The 18003-nt window shown below is 54.0% G+C and overlaps 1 protein-coding gene across 1 annotated transcript; it reads left to right on the forward strand.

Annotated features, from left to right (window-relative positions):
- Window positions 1-623: 623 nt before the first annotated feature.
- On the forward strand, window positions 624-17079 carry Arl6ip5 (ADP ribosylation factor like GTPase 6 interacting protein 5). The gene is made up of 3 exons (XM_047534553.1): window positions 624-996; window positions 14056-14273; window positions 16243-17079. Exons 1-3 carry the CDS (start codon window positions 821-823, stop codon window positions 16413-16415), a joined length of 567 nt encoding a protein of 188 aa, XP_047390509.1. The 5' UTR covers window positions 624-820; the 3' UTR covers window positions 16416-17079.
- Window positions 17080-18003: the final 924 nt, after the last annotated feature.

An 18003-nucleotide genomic window follows, 5' to 3' on the forward strand; every position in this document is an offset into this window, starting at 1 on the left:
TCGCTAAATATCGGAATAAAACTAAGAAAGCTTTCTTGAGTGGGATCCAGGTTCCTGCCCAGGAAACACAAAGCGCAGAACTGCGGTTTTCCAGCCCACAACTGTTTACTTTCAGGATGTAAACAACAATCTCAGAGAGCTGGGAGCGAACAGAGTGGTCTATCACTTGATTAAGACGGCACAGCAGTTCAACAATTCTGCCAGCAGTGAACAGAAATGCAGAATAAAGAAGATGAAAAGGCAGGCCAGTCCTCTATCGTCCAGGTCCTCTTTTCCCGTTGGGCCCAGCTGATTTCGTGCGGTGACGCACAGTGGGGCAGAGAAAGCATGGGGATTGCACTCAGACGCGCCGAGATTGGTAATATTTAATTCTGAGACCCAGCTCACCCTCCGGTGCCGCCACGGCCGTCCTGCGTTCCACTCCGCCTGGACCGGCTTCCGAACACGGCCAAGTGGGTGTTGGGTTTTTGGGTTTTTTTGTTTTGTTTTATTTTATTTTTGTTTTTTTCCTCCTGCAAGGCCGAGAGCAATCGCACTCGCCGGCTGGACACTTAAAGCAGGAGGAGAGGCTGCGCTGGACCTGCGGGAGGGGAGGGCAGGGCCGCCTCCCTGCGCGGACTTCCGCCGGCCGCGGGGCTGGGCGCTGGCCCCGCTTCGCTGGCAGCCGCGCTCGGAGCCAATCAGGAGGCGAGGGCGAACACGCCCGCCCGCACCGGGTTTCCGCGGCCCAGCCGCGCGCCAACCGCAGAGCCGACCTTGCCGGCCCGCTGTCCCCTCGGCGTCCCGGCGGCCGCGCGGCAGGCGAGGAGCGGCCGCGAGCATGGACGTGAGCATCGCCCCGCTGCGCGCCTGGGACGACTTCTTCCCCGGCTCCGACCGCTTCGCGCGCCCGGACTTCAGGGACATTTCCAAATGGAACAACCGCGTGGTCAGCAACCTGCTCTACTACCAGACCAACTACCTGGTGGTGGCTGCCATGATGATCTCCGTCGTGGGGTGAGTGGCCGACCCGGGCGGGCGCCGCAGCGGCCCACGGGCCTCCCGCCGTGCCGCCCTGCAGGCCGTCAGAGGGGCTGGAGGCCAGGCCCGGGCACCTAGGGGCACCGCCCGCAGCCACCGGTGTGCCCTCCCTGCGTCCGAGGGGCTGGGTCAGGGCGCAGGACAGTCCTCGGCCACCGGTGTGCCCTCCCTGCGGCCGAGGGGCCGGATCAGGGCGCAGGACAGTCCTCGGCCACCGGTGTGCCCTCCCTGCGGCCGAGGGGCTGGGTCAGGGCGCAGGACAGTCCTTGGCCATCGGTGTGCCCTCCCTGCGGGCCGAGGGGCTGGGTCAGGGCGCAGGACCTAGGGGACCCTGCCCTGGGGCTGAAGGGTGTGCCCTCCCTGTGGGCCAGCAGAGAGGCTGGAGGCCAGGCTGGGCAGTTCCGAACAGACGCTGGCCCTCTGGAGGCCCCACCACCTGCCATGGGCCTGGGCAGGGAGAGGGCCCCACCCTGGGCAGGGAAATTTCTTCTCCCTCTGTGCTGGGATCAGGCTCTTGCTGGGGAGATATTTGTACAGCCCACCATCTTTTAAAAATGAGAAGCAAGTGGTGTACCGTGTCCTGGGCCTGCCTGGGCACCACCCAGAGAGGACCAGCGTGTGTCCCCAAAGGCCACCCAATGCCTGCCAGCCTGGACAGAACGTAGAACCCAGGAGCAGAGGGAGCCTGTCTGGGAGCAGGGTCTCTGGCAGTTCCCCCTCGCCAGCCTCTCACTTTCTCCTCCCTCCCGAGCCTGGCACCTTAGTATATCTGATACTTTAAACTACCCTGGTTAATTAAGATGCCGCACACATGTGTACACACACACACACACACACACACACACACCTCTAGAACCCATGCTTCCTGGCCATGGGCCCTCTAAAAAATGCTTCTTCACCTTTGCCAGCTGGGTGACAAGGTTCTCCATCCAATTATCTCCTACACGTCTTTAAAGAAAAAGCCACCCTAAGGCTTAAAATGCGAGGACTCGCTTGCCCTAAAAGAAGTGTCTGACATCTCTACTTCTGAGCAATCAGGGAAGAGCAAGCTGACTTGGGAAGAAAATGAGCAATTCACACTGGAGGGTGTGGGAGAGGGTGGGTAGGATGGGGCGCTAAGTCGGCGGCTGTGAGTTGCCTTATTTATCGAGCCCCCTCCCTGCTTCAGGCCCTGTACAAAGCTCAGAGCGCAGCAGGATGAATCAGACTTGGATTCTGTTCCAGGGACACATGGCATTTTCTGAGAAGCTGAAGGAGCCAACGCACAGCACAGGGGAGGGGAGAGTTGAGTTTCCGGGTGTGGCTCAGAGCGGTCACCCCTGCAGAAGCAGAAGCCCCATGTGTGGGATCCTCCCTGGGCATGGCTTGTGCCCAGAGGGCAGAGGCTCCCCGGACCCTGACTGGACCAGCAGCCAGGAAGCTGCTGGACAGGGCAGGGCAGGCCTGAGGCCTGCTGCAACCAGGGCCAACCTCCCCCAGCTCCGTACTTCTTTTCTGAAACTGCTTTGAAAACAAAAAAGTAGTGAACAGGTTTGCCTCTGCTGTTTTCACTTTCCTTTTCTTTGTAAAGAAGCCAAGGGCATCTTATCTGGTGATCTAGTTATGTGGGTATTTTCTTTTGGCAACTCCCAAAACAGATACAAGGCAAAGTTTGACACGGACCAATCACATGTACAAAAACAAGAAGCGTTTTTGTTATCTTTTTTCTAAAAAGGCTGCTGACTAAACCAGACACAAGCTTGGGCAGCCTGCAGCTTGATGGGAGCTATTCTCACTGTGCAGGCCAGAGCCAGCCCCTGACTAAATATAGCTCCCTCCTTGTGGTGCCTAAGCCACTGACTGTCGGTTTGGGGGTGTTGGCTCTTCTCATTCCCCTTCCAAATTCACCCCTTGATTGCTGGTGGCAGTTTCAAAGGAAAATGTGAAAAGTACTTTATTATTATTATTCTTGTTTTTTAAAATTTACAAAAGATTAAGGGCAGTAGGAGTAAAAGTTCTTTTGAAGATTACATGTGTGTAAAATGTGAAATGCCCTTCACAACCCAGCAAACGTTTGATATATAACCTTCAACTGTTTTCTATGCACCTAAAAATACATACTTTATATAGTCCCCCCAACACAAATCATTCTTTTATTTCATTGCACTTAATAACAACAACAAAAAAAAACATATGTTGAGGGCTTTGTCTACTGATTACTCAATGATCTGCATTCTGTGATAGGACCTAATAAGTAAAGGATTACTATTATTAAACCTGAGGCTCAGAGAAGTTAAATGAGTTACTCAAAGTCGCAGACCCAGGCCTGTGCTCTTAACTACCATGACATCTCTCTTGCAGTCATGAGGTTTGGCATTCCAGTTGCTCAAAGCTGGAAGAAACCCAATACCTTCAGGGCCAGGTTGCTCAGCTGATCTGGGCCTGCCCCATCCTGAAGAGAACTCTCCTGTTCTGTGAGGCAGCAGCTGGGCAGGTCAGCGCTGCTGGAGGCCCATAGTCTTGCTCCTGAGCTGGCCCTTGATCATTCCCATGACTGTGGAGACGTGGCCCAATGGTTGCCCAGGGCGAGGACTGTTTGAAGTTGCTCACCAGTGGTTCCCGAGGTGCCGAAGGAGCTGCTTTGGAGGCCTCTGGCCTCGGTGACAATCTCATGCTGGAAAGGAGTCAGGAGAAGATGGAGGGGCCCCCAGTCGAGATTACAGGAAGGGAGAGGCAGCCCCATGACCAGACCCGGAAACATGGGGAGGACTCTGCCCCAAGGTAGAGGTTGAGCGGGGTTGGGGGGCACAGTGCGTTCGAGGTCCTGAGGGGCAGGGCTTGGAGAGCCTGGGCTTCCTCCTAGGAGGGAGGCTGGGCAGGTGCATGAGCCGCAGCAGCAGCCTGTGTGTCAGAGATGGATTCCAGCCGGCGTGTTAGCTCCCAGCCCTCCTGGGAGAACTTTCACTCTTCTGCTCCCTGAGCCGGTAGAAACCAGACTGAGTTTGAGTGCCAGCTGCAGGTCACTAGCTACGCGACCTTGTCCTGAGCCTGGGCCTCTGCTAATGGCACTGCCCACCCACTGGCCTGTTTGAGGACCAGCTGTTCACGCAGGCCGTGCTCTCAGAACAGTGCCAGCCGCCCCGTTTCTTCTCCACACAATGTTATTCACTGCTGTTGTCTCTTTGGGTGTTACCAAGATGGGGCTGAGAAAGGCAGACAGTGTCTTTTTTTGTTTTATTTTTGGTACCAGGGATTGAACCCAGGAACGCCTACCCACTAAGCCATATCCCCAGCCCTTTTGAGATTTTATTTAGAGACAAGGTCTCACTGAATTGCTTAGAGCTTCACTAAGTTGCTGAGGCTGGCTTTGAACTTTTGATCCTCCTGCCTCAACCTCTCGAGCCGCTGGGATTTCAGGAGGATTACCACTGAGCCCTGCTCCAGACAGAATTTTTATAGCAGTGACTCTATCCACCCCAAGCCCTGTCTCTGTTTCCTCACCCACCTGAAGACCACCGCCTCGGGGTCACCCCTGGAGGCCACACCCCCTTTCTCCCTCACGTCCTGTGCTTAGAGCTTCCTGCTACCCCATGGGCTTTCATGTTTTTCTCTGCTCCAGACTCTGGACTCCTTGAGGCCAGGTTGTAGGCTTTGGTTGTGACGACTTTTTCTTTGCCTTGTGTTTTATGGTTGTGATCCTGGTCCTCTGCCTCCTAAGGCCTGCGGTGTTGCACATACCAGCCTGGTGAGTGCAGAGATGGTGTGGAGGCCAGCCCTCAGCAGGCCACGGAGCAGTGCCCAGGAGCATGCCAACACATAGCGGCAGCATTATGCTCCCAGAGTGATTGGACTGGGTCACTGCCCAGGCACCGTGCTGTGCATTGGTCAGCATTACGGCAGCTGTGTCAAAATTAACTTAAGGAGATTACGTCAGACTGCAATGCTTTGTTCTGAGATCCTGGTGAGGTGCTCTGCCTTCGGCTTCTCCATCTCAGCACTGTTGACATTTTGCATTGGGGGACGGTGCTGTGTACTGGGGTGCTTGGCCGCCTCCCTGCCCTCTGCCCCCCGGAACCCCAGCAGCACACCCTCCAGTCACCACAGTGGAAATGCCTGCAGATGTTTCAGGTGATTGAGAAATACCACCAACCACCTGGAAAATCAGGGCGATTCCTTCTGTCCACTAAACTCCAGTTTCTTCCTAAGAAACTGCAAAAGCAGCTCTCATAATTACCTCGCAGAGCTGCTCTGGGGTCCTGAGCTCTCCGACAGGAGAGCGAATGGATGTGAAGCTTTACGCAGCTCCGATCATCGTCCTGTGTTTACTAAACTGCCCTGTCGTCGCTTTTCCTTAGTCTTCCTGGAAGTCTCTACTGGTTCTGCAGACTCCTTCTGTTTGCCTTCTGTGGAATGCTGACATTTACTGCTCGGGAGTTCCACTGCTCTAAAACCAGAGTGGAAGGACTTCATTGATACAAAGCGACTGACGGCAGCCCCTGTCCAGCTGCTAGTCACTGTGTCCTCCTAGGCAGGGGTGCAGGGGGATGCGTGCACTTTGGTGCTTCTTATACAACTTCCTTCCTGTCAAGGGCTCTGATTTCCTTTTGAGATGCAGCCATCACTGCAGAAGAGACTGAGTGACTTAAAAGCAACAGCCAGAATAACAAGCTAGCGAATGCTCTTTGCTGAAAACAGCCAGGACCCCTTCTGATGAAGGAGGAGAATGTGACTGCCTTCTCCATCCTGGACATGGAACATTGGCAGCAGCATACCCTTTGCACATGGCACGCAGCCGTCAGAGCCGCTGCCTCTTTTTGTAAAGTGGAAATCAGGGCGACAGTTGGTTGTACTTGCCGTGTCAGTCAGGAGCATGTGCCGCACCGTGGGAGCTTCTGTGTGCTTAGTCGAAAGCCAAGGGATCTTGACTGGAAAAATCCATCCAGAGTGGACCAGGGACCAGCTGCTTCCGCCTTGTCGCCTTGTCAGAAATGAAGATTCTCTGGCCCCATTTCAGACCTATTGGGTCAGCCTCCACGTTTTAAGATGATTCATAGGAACATTAAAACTTCAGAAGTACTGATCTGGTCTGGATGAAAAGAAAGACCAGCAGAACTTAAACAGACACACCTGTGTGTCCAGGTGCCTCCCTCAGATTCTAAATGTCTACTCCTGGCCAGGGATCTGCTGGTCTCCTCCCTTAACTCCCCGCACGACGGCGATACCGCCAAGTTGAATTGAGAACTGTTGGTCCTACTGGGGTCCCTGACTGAGGAAATAGGAGAGCTTGGGGTCACGTGGCTAATCGGAATCAAAGATGCTAACAGTAGCTTGGTTGTTGCTAGGGGGTGAAATGATTTTTCATTTAACCGTATCGCAAATTTTCTGAAACCGTTAATGAACTAAACCCAACCGAATACCCGACTCTTCACCTTCGCACGGTTGTGCTTACCTTACTCTCAGAGATCCCTCTCTGCCCTCAGAACCCGTATTTGCTGGTGCGGCTCCAGAATCAGCAACCACACACAGGAATCGCAACAGTGTGTCTGCTGCCTTTCCAGCCGGACAGGCACAGCGGTCCTCGAGTGTGCATCTGGGCCTCCCCTGAGGTAGAGCAGGGTAGCGGCCCAGGGAGTGAGCCAAAGGAACAGCCGCGAGGTGGTTGGCCAGCAGGAAGGTAGGCTCCATTCTGCCACTTGCTCCGTCACCGGAGCGGCAGGCGTTTCTGGAGGGCTGGTCATCCTGGGTTTGAAAAACACATCTCTGTGATTCTTTTCAAAGTGAGCATGGTTCCAAAACACGCAGGAGCCTGTGGTTGTCAACACCGGGTGTCGAGAAGGGCTCCATGGTCTGCACCTTCAAATGCTGCCAGGAAGGACCAGGCTCCAGGTGGTCGGGACAGGAAAGGGCAGGGCAGCTCTGGGGTGCTCCGGAGCGGCCTGCGGGAAGCATTGCGGTCTGTCCGGGCTAAAGCTAGAGGAAAGCCTTTTTAGATCCCTCGGCTTCAACAGCAGTTTTACTCTCTTACTCTCACATGCGTTGCTTCATTCATTCACTCATTCATTCATGCAGCAGAGGGTAGGAAGCGCTACCCAGCTTCCCGACCCTGTGCCAGGAGTCCTGGGAGAGAATAAGACTGTGATCCCAGCTTCCTTCTGTTGAGAGGCTAGAAGGGCAGTCAGACAGCCCCGGAAACAGTAGAATTAATTTTCATGGCAATACAGCAAGCCCACAAAAATATGCACCCCCACACACACATCCTTGCCCTCCTGACCTACCCTGTGTGATTCCAAATTCCAACACTCCTGGGTGTTGGGATTACAGGGGGCACTATGTGGACCCCCTAAAGGGCTATTCAAGTTTACTTTTTTCACCCACGGGCTCAGATGGCTTCTCCTGGACTGAACAAATATTCACTGAACACTTGTCCCGGGCCAGACCCGGAGGCACGGAGGGTGGCCAGGAGAGCAGCTCCGCCCACCCGGCCCCCGCCTCTCCAGTCACACTAGATAGGTGGCAGGCAGTGTGTCCAATTCCTTCTGATGGCCCTGCATTTCTTCTGAGTGTAGGACTTTAAGAGGTCTGTTAACACTCGACTGTTTAAAAATTCTTCATCTAGTAGGAACTGGCTTTCCTTAAATCATCTTTGGATGCTTGATAAGCCGCGCTCTTGGCTTCTCCACAGCCGCACTCTGGTTGGCTGTTCCTGTTTCCATTCATAGGGAAGGGTTTATGGTTTTTCTAGGTTAAGTATGTACATGACATCTTCTGGATCCCCAAAGCCGTCTCTTAGAAGGCAGAAGCTGCCAATCAACTTAGGGGTACAGAACACTCTACAGGAATCCAGGTCTAAGATCAAGATCCAGTTCTTGACCTATCTACTTAAAACCAGACTCAGTGGTGGTATTAGAGACTCATGAACCTTTTGGGTTTTGTGCTTTGTTGCTTACCTTCAGAATGTTCACCTGACCCCTCCTCTGTCTTTTGCATAAGTCTTGCTTTCTAGTCAGGGAATGCTTTCAAGGCCTGCGATTTCAGACAAAACCTGCAGGCTGACTTCCGTTCTGCAAGCGTTACCTAAGTAGGTAGGATCTCCTGCTTTCCCTTCCATTATGCGGTGGCTAATGAAGGCACCTGGCGGGCAGAAGCCCATGTAAAGCAGAAAACCAGAATGTGGTTCCTACTTCTGCTGATCTGCTCTGCAGTCCTGGCTCAGCGTCTTGTCTTAGAGGGAGAAAGGGGAGGGCTGAACAGGACCGCCTATGGGAAGGGGTCACGTGTCGGCAAGCCCACTGGCATTCGTCCAACCCGGCTTTCTCTGGGGCTCTGTAGGAACCTGCCGTGCGGTAATCATTCTCAGGAACCTTCCTTTTTAAACTTCACTCTGCTCAGAGCATCCAGGAAGAACAGTTTGTAAACAAATAAATATCTTCCTACACTAGTTCTAAAAAACTCTGGGTTGTGCGTATCCATGAGCCCAGGCAGGGACACATACTCTGGAGGGTTCCACGTGCTCGCCTCCTTCGCGTGTGTTCGCAGATGAGAGGTTTAAGGAGTACTTTGTGCAGCCACTCAGAGCCTCGTGTTATTCCCTGATGCCCCACTGCGGGGCAAGTGTCGGATTTGGGGCTTCTTCCAACTCAGATCCAACCTGTCGTTCATTATAAATAAAACAAGCAGTAAGTGCAGAACAAAGCTTGCAGGTTCGTAAGGTATGTCTCGTATGAGTGCCTTTAGGTGCCTGCAGCTGCTGGTGGTGGGTCACTGGATGTGAGTGTTGAATTGGGCAGCGCCACGGACACAGGATGCCATACACATCTGCCCTTATCGAGCACATGATTATTACTCTGGGCCTCCCTAATGCAGCTGTGACAAAAGAGACTGGCTCTGGTCCCACCTTAGCTTCCCCGAAGTCTTCTTTACCCCATGACCCTTGCCACAGTCACTCAAGACTAATTTGCATCCAGAGCCACATTGTCCTTCATGGTCAGAGGTCATTCTTGCCAAGGTGCTTGCCCTGGGAAACCGGGACAACCACAGGAGGCTGTTGGGGTCCACGGAGGATCAAGAAGCAAGAGGGGCCTGCAGAGGGGTGGGTCTGCCGGGCAGGAGTCTCCCTGCACCCCCAGTGCCCCTTCCAGCCTCCCACCCCTCCCCCATGCTGATCACCCCTTACACCTGCGGGGGGTTCAGGTGACTTCCCACTGTTGCTTTCTCATTGTTTCCTTGATCACAGCTCTGTGAAGAGACCAGACAGGGACTCTCCCTAGGACTACCTAGTGGAGAGCGAGAATCAGAGCGTTTGTCCAAGGCGCACTGCGTGTCACTCAGCTCACGGCTGGACGTACTTTTGTGGGGGTACTGGGGCAATACTCTACCTCTGAGCTACACCCCTGCCCTTTTTATGTTTTATTTTGAGACAGGTTCTCATTAAGTTGCCAAGGCCGGCCTCCAATGTGCGATCCTCGGGCTTCAGCCTCCTGAGTACCTGGGACACAGGCCTGGGTCACGCTGCTGGCTGGATGAACATATTTACTTGTATGCAAATGTGCTGGCTCCTGAAGCTTCCTTCCTCCAGCACACGCTTACTGAATACCTGCTCTGTGTCAGGCAGGGTGCTGGGTGCTGGGGCCAAATATGTCATGGTCCCTGTCCTAATGGAGCTTGGTAGTGTAGGAGGGCCAGAGACGTGTTCAACACACACAGATAAATGTGTGCCGGGCCCTACTGAGGGGACTTGAAGGGGTTGGAGGGAGTGGGGGTGACGCCTGGGCCCAGGCAGGCGAGGCCTGGGGCGCCACGGCCCGGGAGGCGCGGCCCTTCACTGGTGACTCAGGATTCCTCAGGAACCCCCCTGCAGAAGTAGCTGTTTGGGTAGGAAACAGCTCCACGCGGAGCGGCTTCGGCTTAGGAAACGCGCCCTGGTGCAGGCTCGATGGCGCTGTGGCCACACGCACACCTCGGTCCATCTGAGGGTTGCTGCTGCGCTCCATGTGCTAGATTTTCCGCCCTGGTTGGTGGCCTTGGGCACGTGCGTTAACTCGGGACTCCTTAGTTGCTTATGTGCAAAATGAGGAGAGTGTTCAAGATCCCCCCAGCTGCCCGGAGCCACTGATGTGGAAACTGTCGATAAGGCCCGCTGAGTCCCGTAGGCTAGTTGAGGACATGCTGCACACCCTCTCTCGGACACTTTCCCTCAGGACGGAGCCTGCCAGCCGAGGGACTTCCCAGCACTGTCCTGGCTGCTGACCCCAGCTGCAGGGATGCTGGGAACGGGAGGGCCCAAAGCTGGTGACAGGATGGGTCATGCCGTGAGCTGCTCTCACGGCGGGCAACCCCCCGTTCCTTCTCCGGGATCCCTTTGACTAGTTTCTTCCCCTCTCTGGGTCTCAGTTTATTCATCTACACAATAGGATTGCTCATCCTGTAACACTCGGTTAAAGAAAAATTGTGATGGAATTCTGAACACGTTTGCAGCCATAAAGGATTCCACCAGAATTTCAAACTGTCGCAGAAAGGAATTTATCAGTGGTTTGTTGGAATGGGCCGATTTCTACGTGTGTCTTCTTGTCCCGCAATAGAGAACATATTTAAGGGTTTGAATTGCACAACGAGGGCCTGCGTCCACCAAGGACAGGAGGGCCAGTGGCCTGTCTTCGTCCTTCCTCTCTTCCACCTCCTTATCCGTGGACTACCAGTAAGTGAGACTCCACAGAGCCCAGTGTCGTCTGTCCACAGCACCCTTGTCCTAGACGCGCTGGAGGTCTGTCCCCACGGGGAGCCCACGGCACAACTGTGGCTCAGAGCACTGCAGACAAGAGCTGCTTCCCAAACACATGCCCTGGAAGATGGAATCTGTGTGTGGTGTGTGTGTGTGGTGTATGTGTGTGTGTGTGTGTGTGAGATGTGGTGTGTGTGTGTGGTTGTGTGTGTGTGTGGTGTGTGTGGTGTGTGGTGTGTGATGTGGTATGTGTGTGGTGTGTGTGGTGTGTGATGTGGTATGTGTGTGTGTGTGTGTGGTGTGGTATATGTGTGGTGTGTGTGTGTGGTGTGGGGTGTGTGGTGGTGGGGTGTTTGTGTGTGTGTGGTGTGTGTGGTGTGGTATGGTATGTGTGTGGGGTGTGGTATGTGTTTGTGTGTGTGTGTGTGGTGTGTGATGTGGTATGGTATGTGTGTGGTTTGTGTGTGTGTATGGTGGGTGTGTGTGTGGTGTGTGTGTGGTGTGTATGTATGTCTGTGTGTGGTGGGTGTGTGTGGGGATGTGTGTGTGGTGGGTGTGTGGTGTGGGGTGTGGGGGGGGGTGTTTGTGTGTGGGGTGTGTGGGGTGTGGTATGTGTGTGGTGTGTCTGTGTGGTGTGGGGTGTGTATGTGTGGTGTGGTGGGTGTATGTGTGTGTATGTGTGGTGTGTGTGTGTGTATGTGTGGTGTGTGGGGGGTGTTTGTGTGTGTGGTGTATGTGGTGTGGTGGGTGTATGTGTGTGTATGTGTGGTGTGGGGGGGTGTTTGTGTGTGTGGTGTATGTGTGGTGTGGTATGGCGCGTGTGTGTGGTGTGTCTGTGTGTCTGTGTGTGTGGTGTGGTGTGTGTATGTGGAGTGTGGTATGTGTTTGTGTCTGTGTGTTATTTTGCTCCAAGAGCAAATGGGGCCCAGGGCGTGGCGTGGCATGTCTCGGTGAAACTGCGTGTAATCAGAATGTGGAAGAAAATCAAGTCACTTGGTCAGTTTTTTCCATCCTGGAAACTCAGCTACTTTCTAATTATAGATCGCGGCCGGGGTGTGGTCAGCTGAAACCAGTTCCATACCAGTCCTTGCTCCTCCTTTCCCTGAACTTGAGCTGCGGGAACAGGTGGAAGCCAACCTGGAATTGCCTGAGGCAGGCCTGGGCTCTTCCTGGTTCCTTGTCCAGCAGACATTCGGCCTGGATGTCTGCTCCACCTGTGCAGAGGGACCAGGAGAAGCTTGCTGGGATGTGGCCCAGCCTCAGCCCAGTGACTCGGGAGGCTCAGGCAGGAGGATCTCAAGTTGGAGGCCAGCCCTAGGACTTAGCAAGGTCCTAAGCAACTTAGGGAGACCCCTTTTAAAAACAAAGCAACAACTCAAAAATAAAGGACTGGGGATGTGGCCCAGTGGTTGGGTTCAATCCCTAGTATCACCCTCCCCCACCAAGAAAGAAAGAAAGGAAATAGGAAAAGCTTGACATGAATTTCTTCACATCATCTTGAGTGACTGTTTCAGGGAATGTTCTGGAAAGATGCAGAAGTTGGTGCCCTCTGTAGTCAGCCCCTACTTGCAGTTCACACAAAGCCTTTTCCTTAAACTTTGAGCCCCCCTCTCTTTCTCTGTTAATTTTGATCTTGCTTCACAGTGCAGCTGAGAAACACTTCTAGGCCAAAGTCGAGGCTTTCGTAAAGGGGTGTGTTTGAGTTTCATTTGTGTTTTTAAAGATCAGGCATTTTTGGTCATTCAGGTAACACACGGCCATTGCCAAACTATGAAATAGAAAAAGGAAATGGGAGTAACCCCGGCCTGGCCCGTGCTGCCGTTCCGGTGCCGGGCGCAGCGATTGGGTCTCACCTCTCTGGCCCTCCTCCTTCCCTGGGAGCAGAGGGGTGGACCTGGGGGTGCTGACCCGCTTCTACTCAGCTTTCCAGCACCTGCTAAAGAGGGTATCAGTTTTGCCCTATTTTCAGGCCTGTTAGGAAATTTTTGTCTTTCTCAAATCAATTTGAGTTATATCAGAGACCAGGTATAAAACAGGTTAAAATAAAACAAAATAAAAATAGAAGTGCAGCGAGGCCAGTAGCCTGGGGCACTGCAGGGCTGGGAGGCACCAGACAGAGAGCTGGGCGTGGGTGTCGGTGGCAGGAGGGAGGCGAGGTGCTGTGGGCTGGCCCGGGAGGGTCTGCAGGGGAGCAGGGACACTGGGTCTGGTTGCAAAGGACCAGCTTCATGGTGGTGCGAGACCTAAATTCCATCCCTGACCTCGGAGAAACGGACAGGAAGAGCTGGACCACTGTGCCTCACTTGGGTTTGGGTGGAGGAATGGTTGCTTTTTGATTTTCCGTATTTTCTTTTACTTACGTGTTCACTTGATCTCTGATTCCAAAGTGCAGTATAAAATTATAGCAATTCCTACTTGCGGGCTGCCTCACCTGTGAGGCGATTCCCCTCCCGGAGACGTCTTGCTGTAGTCCCGTCGTTTTCACTCAGGACATCACCCAGGTCTTCCCACGTTATGAAGTGTCGCTCACTTGCACCGGAGCTAGGACGTAGCTCCGTGGTGGCACACGGCACTGCCGGGGCGGGATGCCAGCCTCCATCTCCAGCCCTGCAGGTGAGCAGGCGAATCAGTCGGTCAGTAACAACCACGGCCGCTTCGCAACTCTTGAGCCCGACTCAAGTGCTCCCAGGATGGGCAGGGTGTAGCCGAGAGCGGCTCATAGAGAAACGCTGGCTGAGGCCGCTGGCCACGGGCCTCTGCAGCAAGCTCTGCACAAGCCCAGGGTGCAGGGTGCTCCTGCCCGCTATGGCAGGAGGGAAAGTGGGCCCGGGGGTTAGAAGCAAGGTTAGAGCAGGAGAAGCAAGGGCTTCAAGTAAAAGTTTAAAAACACTGTACCTGGAAGGACAAGAATGCGACTGCGGACGGTGGGTGCCCGGGGGCCCTTGTGCGGGCTGCCCTACATTCAGCCACCGGGCAAGCCCTGGAGGACTGGAAGGAGCCCTGGCAGCTGGGAACAGCCTCCCTCCCGCTGCTGCACGCAGCACCACCGCGAGCACACCGCCTCCCGAGAGGCCTCAGGCGCCCCTGTGGTCCTCCAGGAAGGCAGAGGCCCCGGTGGGAGCCAGAGGCCCGCTGGGAGCCGGGCGCCAGGGTTCTGACCTTCAGCCCCAGCTGCTTACTAGGGAGCAGCCCTGAAGGCAGCCGCCCCACCAGGCGGAGGGTCGCGTCTGACTTAGGTGAAGGGCTCGGGCGTGCTCGGAATGGCTTCTGCCCTTCCCCCTCCCCGCTCCGCTGCCCCTGGTGCTGGGCTCTGAGCTCACCCTGCCCCCGTCCTGCAGGTTCCTGAGCCCCTTCAACATGATCCTGGGAGGCCTGGTGGTGGTGCTGGTGTTCACGGGCTTCGTCTGGGCGGCGCACAATAAGGACATCCTCCGGCGGATGAAGAAGCAGTACCCCACGGCCTTCGTGATGGTGGTCATGCTGGCCAGCTACTTCCTCATTTCCATGTTCGGGGGAGTCATGGTCTTCGTGTTCGGCATCACGTTTCCTCTGCTGTGTAAGTCGACCCGAGTTTTCTTTTCTCGTAAGAAAAACGCAGCGCAGGTGTCCCGTGGGGTCACATAACCCGCCTCTGCTCTGGAGGTCCTGACCTGGGAGACCAGGGCCCAGTGGCTCACTGATCCCACAAACGTCGTCTACCCTCTCTGGAGACGGGGGTCAGCCAAACGCACAGGAGCCTGTCTCAGCCAGCTTTTCCACCTCTGTGCCTGGAAGACCCCACCAGAGCAACCGCAGAGGCGGCAAGGTTCAGAGGGGCTCACGGCCTCGGAGGTCTCAGCAGGCTCCACCCCTCGGGGCTCGAGGCGAGGCAAGGGCGTGGCAGAGGGAAGCAGTCACCTGGTGGTCGGGAAGCGGAGGGAGACGCCACGCCCCAGATACAAATGTAGGGCCCACAGCCACGCCCCAGTGCCCACCTCCCCCAGCCACGCCCTGCTGCTTCCAGTACCACTCAGCTAATCCCCTTCAGGGGTTAATCACTGACTGGGTTGAGACCCTCACCACCCAGCCGTTTCTCCTCTGAACCTTCCAGCATTGTCTCACACGTGAGCTTTTGGGGACACATCGCACCTACACCATAACAGCCCCGAGTCAGACAGCAGGACCTGGCACGGTGGGGCCAGCCTCGCTGGCTGCAGGTGTGTCTATACTACCTGCCCTTCACAGCGGCCTGACGCAGGGGCGAGCTGTTTGTCGTTTGGAAGTAGATCATTTCCTCTTACTCAGATCATTATTAGTGCCATGAGAACATTGGACCCAAGCACTCTGATTCTGGTGAAGAGAAACTAGCCATTTTCTCAACTGCACATGCATTATGTACAAGGATCCCAAACACTGGCGGCCTCAACTAGAGGAGAGAGAAATTCCCCATCTCCTCAGCAGAAATCCGATTGAAGTTCTAGTGCATTAAGCGGCAGGAACGTCCCTTTGACTTAAAAATAGCATCTTACCTGTGCAAAATCATCTGCCGATCTGGGGTTTTGTGAAGTTAAACTCAGAGCATCCACAGGTGGACCCTGTGCCTGGTGGACAGAATATTCGAATCAGAGTTTTTGAAAATGTCTTCAGGTTTTTCTTATGTGGTAGAGGCTTATGTTTCAGTGATCTGTTCGAACCAAGCTGCTGACTTTACCACCCTTCCACATACAAGCCTGAGGCTGTGAGAGTAGCCCTGGGCTGGGGTGCTGCCCAGTGGTTAGCGCTTGCCTAGCAGGTGCCAGGTCCTGGGCTCCATTCCCAGCAGCACAAAAATCAAACAAATAAATATGAGAGGGGCTGGGGAGATAGCTCAGCTGGTAGAGTGCTTGCCTCGTAAGCACAAGGCCCTGAGTTTGATCCCCAGTACCACAAAAAAAATAAAAATAAAAAATAAATATGAGAATATGTGGCTAGATTGATTCTGGAGTCCCACCCCATTCTTAGTTGGAACTTGGGGTGCAGAGAGTGGGGTCTGTCTGTCAGCAGGCTCTGCAGCACTTGGACGTGCCCCTGGTGTAGGTCACATGGAAGGTACAGATTCCCTTCACTCCGAGGTTCCTGCTCAGGAGGTCCAGGAATCTGACCATAAACGGGGGGCGGGCAGTTCCTAATGCTCGCCACACTGGAAAACTGACTCCAGGAGACAGCTCCAGGGTGGGCTTGCCCGAGTGCCTCCCGCAGGGAGCATGCAGAGTCCCCCAGCAGGCAGAAGTCCTCGTCCCCACCTCGGCCAAGTGGGTTTGTGTTTGGGTTGGATTCCTGTCGAACGTCATGGTACTGAAGCAGCGTCTGCAAGCTGAGGGTGTCGGGGCGAAGGACGCTGTGCAGCCGCCAGGTGCGAGACCTCTGGACTAAACTCCAGAGAAATCGTGTGCACCTGGAGCAGCCACAGGGAGGCCGGGCCTCCACGGGGGGCTTGGCCGGGCGGCATGGGGCGGGAGCGGCAGGGGAGAGCCCTGGCTCTGCTCACCGTGGTTCCCTCTCTGCAGTGATGTTCATCCATGCCTCGCTGCGGCTGCGGAACCTCAAGAACAAGCTGGAGAACAAAATGGAGGGGATCGGCTTGAAGAGGACGCCCATGGGCATCGTCCTGGACGCCTTGGAACAGCAGGAGGAGAACATCAGCAAGTTCACCGACTATATCAGCAAAGTGAAGGAGTAGCGGGTGGCCCTCCGGCTGGCAGCCCCGGCTGCCCGCGTCTGTCCATGCCACCTTCCTTTTGTCTGAACAGGAAGTGCCGGTCCACCACCCAGCTCTCCACAGCAGCATGCTCCCACAGGCCACCCTCCTCACGCCCTGAGGGGACCCGGGAGGGTCTCAGAAACCGGAAGAAAACCACCCTCCTGCTGGGTCGCAGGTGCCGCGTGTCTGTGACAGAGCACCAGCCCTGCTGTGTCCCAGTGGGCCAGCCCCCTGCACCCTCCAGACAGCCAGCAGACCCCGTCTCGCCTTAGCCTGTTTGCAGCCCCCTCCCGCCCCGAGAGCCCTTAGGACGGGCAAGCGCGGGGAATAGACTAGCTTAGTTTTCATTGTTATTCTTTTAAAGTCGAAGACGATCTCTCTCACTTTACCACCTGTCTGACGTGCAGTGAACACTGGATAAGCCAGTTCTTTATACTTTGTTTACGGATATAAAGATAGCTGTTTAGAATATTTTGTTAAATTTTTGTAAATTTTTTGAGATGCTAGTCCTGTTTTTTCACCAGCAGGTGGTTGCTGCGGACTTAATGTCATCTTCCTTAAGGAGGTTACACTGTGTAGCCTGTATTACCCTTGACAGACTTGTTAAAAAACAAACAAAATAAAGCTGAACTTGGGTTCTGTCGACGTTGCACTTTTTTTGTTGCTATAAAAGGGGAAAAAGAAAGATGTCCAAGATAATGTTTCTTGTATGTTTTCCATGGTTTAGTTTTTAACAGGGGCATTTAAAAAAACAAGAATGCATTTTGTCATTTCCTTGGGGGCACAAAGAAGACAATAATAACTCATCTTTGGAAGTTTGAAAAGCATCTTTAGATGCCCAAGCGAAAGACTTCTAACAGCAGGAATGGTCACTGGTTTCTGCACTCCATAAAAATTTGGGATAGCAATTGTGACAACAGTGTGCTTTTACAAACATTTGGGTTAAGACAGCGTGAGTCCCTGTGGTCTGTTACTTTGGCCCTTTGCTTCCCATGCAGTTACAAGTAGATTATTAGATATGCGTGTCTGCCGACTGAACCCGTCCAAGGTGGAGTGAAAACACGAGGCTTTCCTGGCGTGGGAGCGTGAAGACAGTGAGGAGGTACTTGCTGGGGAAACTCTTCGTGTCCCAGAATAATAATAATAATAATAATAAAAAGGCAGCAGCATTTTCTGCTCCGGATTCTTCTTGCATTTTAATTTCTCAGCCAACCCCAAGTTTTCAGTTTAGCTCAGGGATCCCACCATGATCTCAGATGCAGCCTAGAGTCTGCGTCTCGACCCAAATATGAAGTACGAAGAGTGAAGTCATCGAAGGTTTTTTTTTTTTTGGGGGGGGGTGAGACTTTATTTAATGCACATGTATGTTATGTAACTGAGAAACTCGGTGACCACCCTTGAAACTGTGAGGACGTTCTATACAGCAAACACACCCACCCTGTGTGCCCAACACCATTTAGCAAAAACTTCATACTTGATTAATTTGCTGCCAGAATTGAGTTTGGAGGGGCTCTGCTTTTAAGCCTGACATGGATTTCTTCCTAGATCCCTACATTTTCTACAGGGT

The sequence above is a fragment of the Sciurus carolinensis genome, chromosome 19 (assembly GCF_902686445.1).
Source record: "Sciurus carolinensis chromosome 19, mSciCar1.2, whole genome shotgun sequence".
NCBI classification, from domain to species: Eukaryota; Metazoa; Chordata; class Mammalia; order Rodentia; family Sciuridae; genus Sciurus; species Sciurus carolinensis.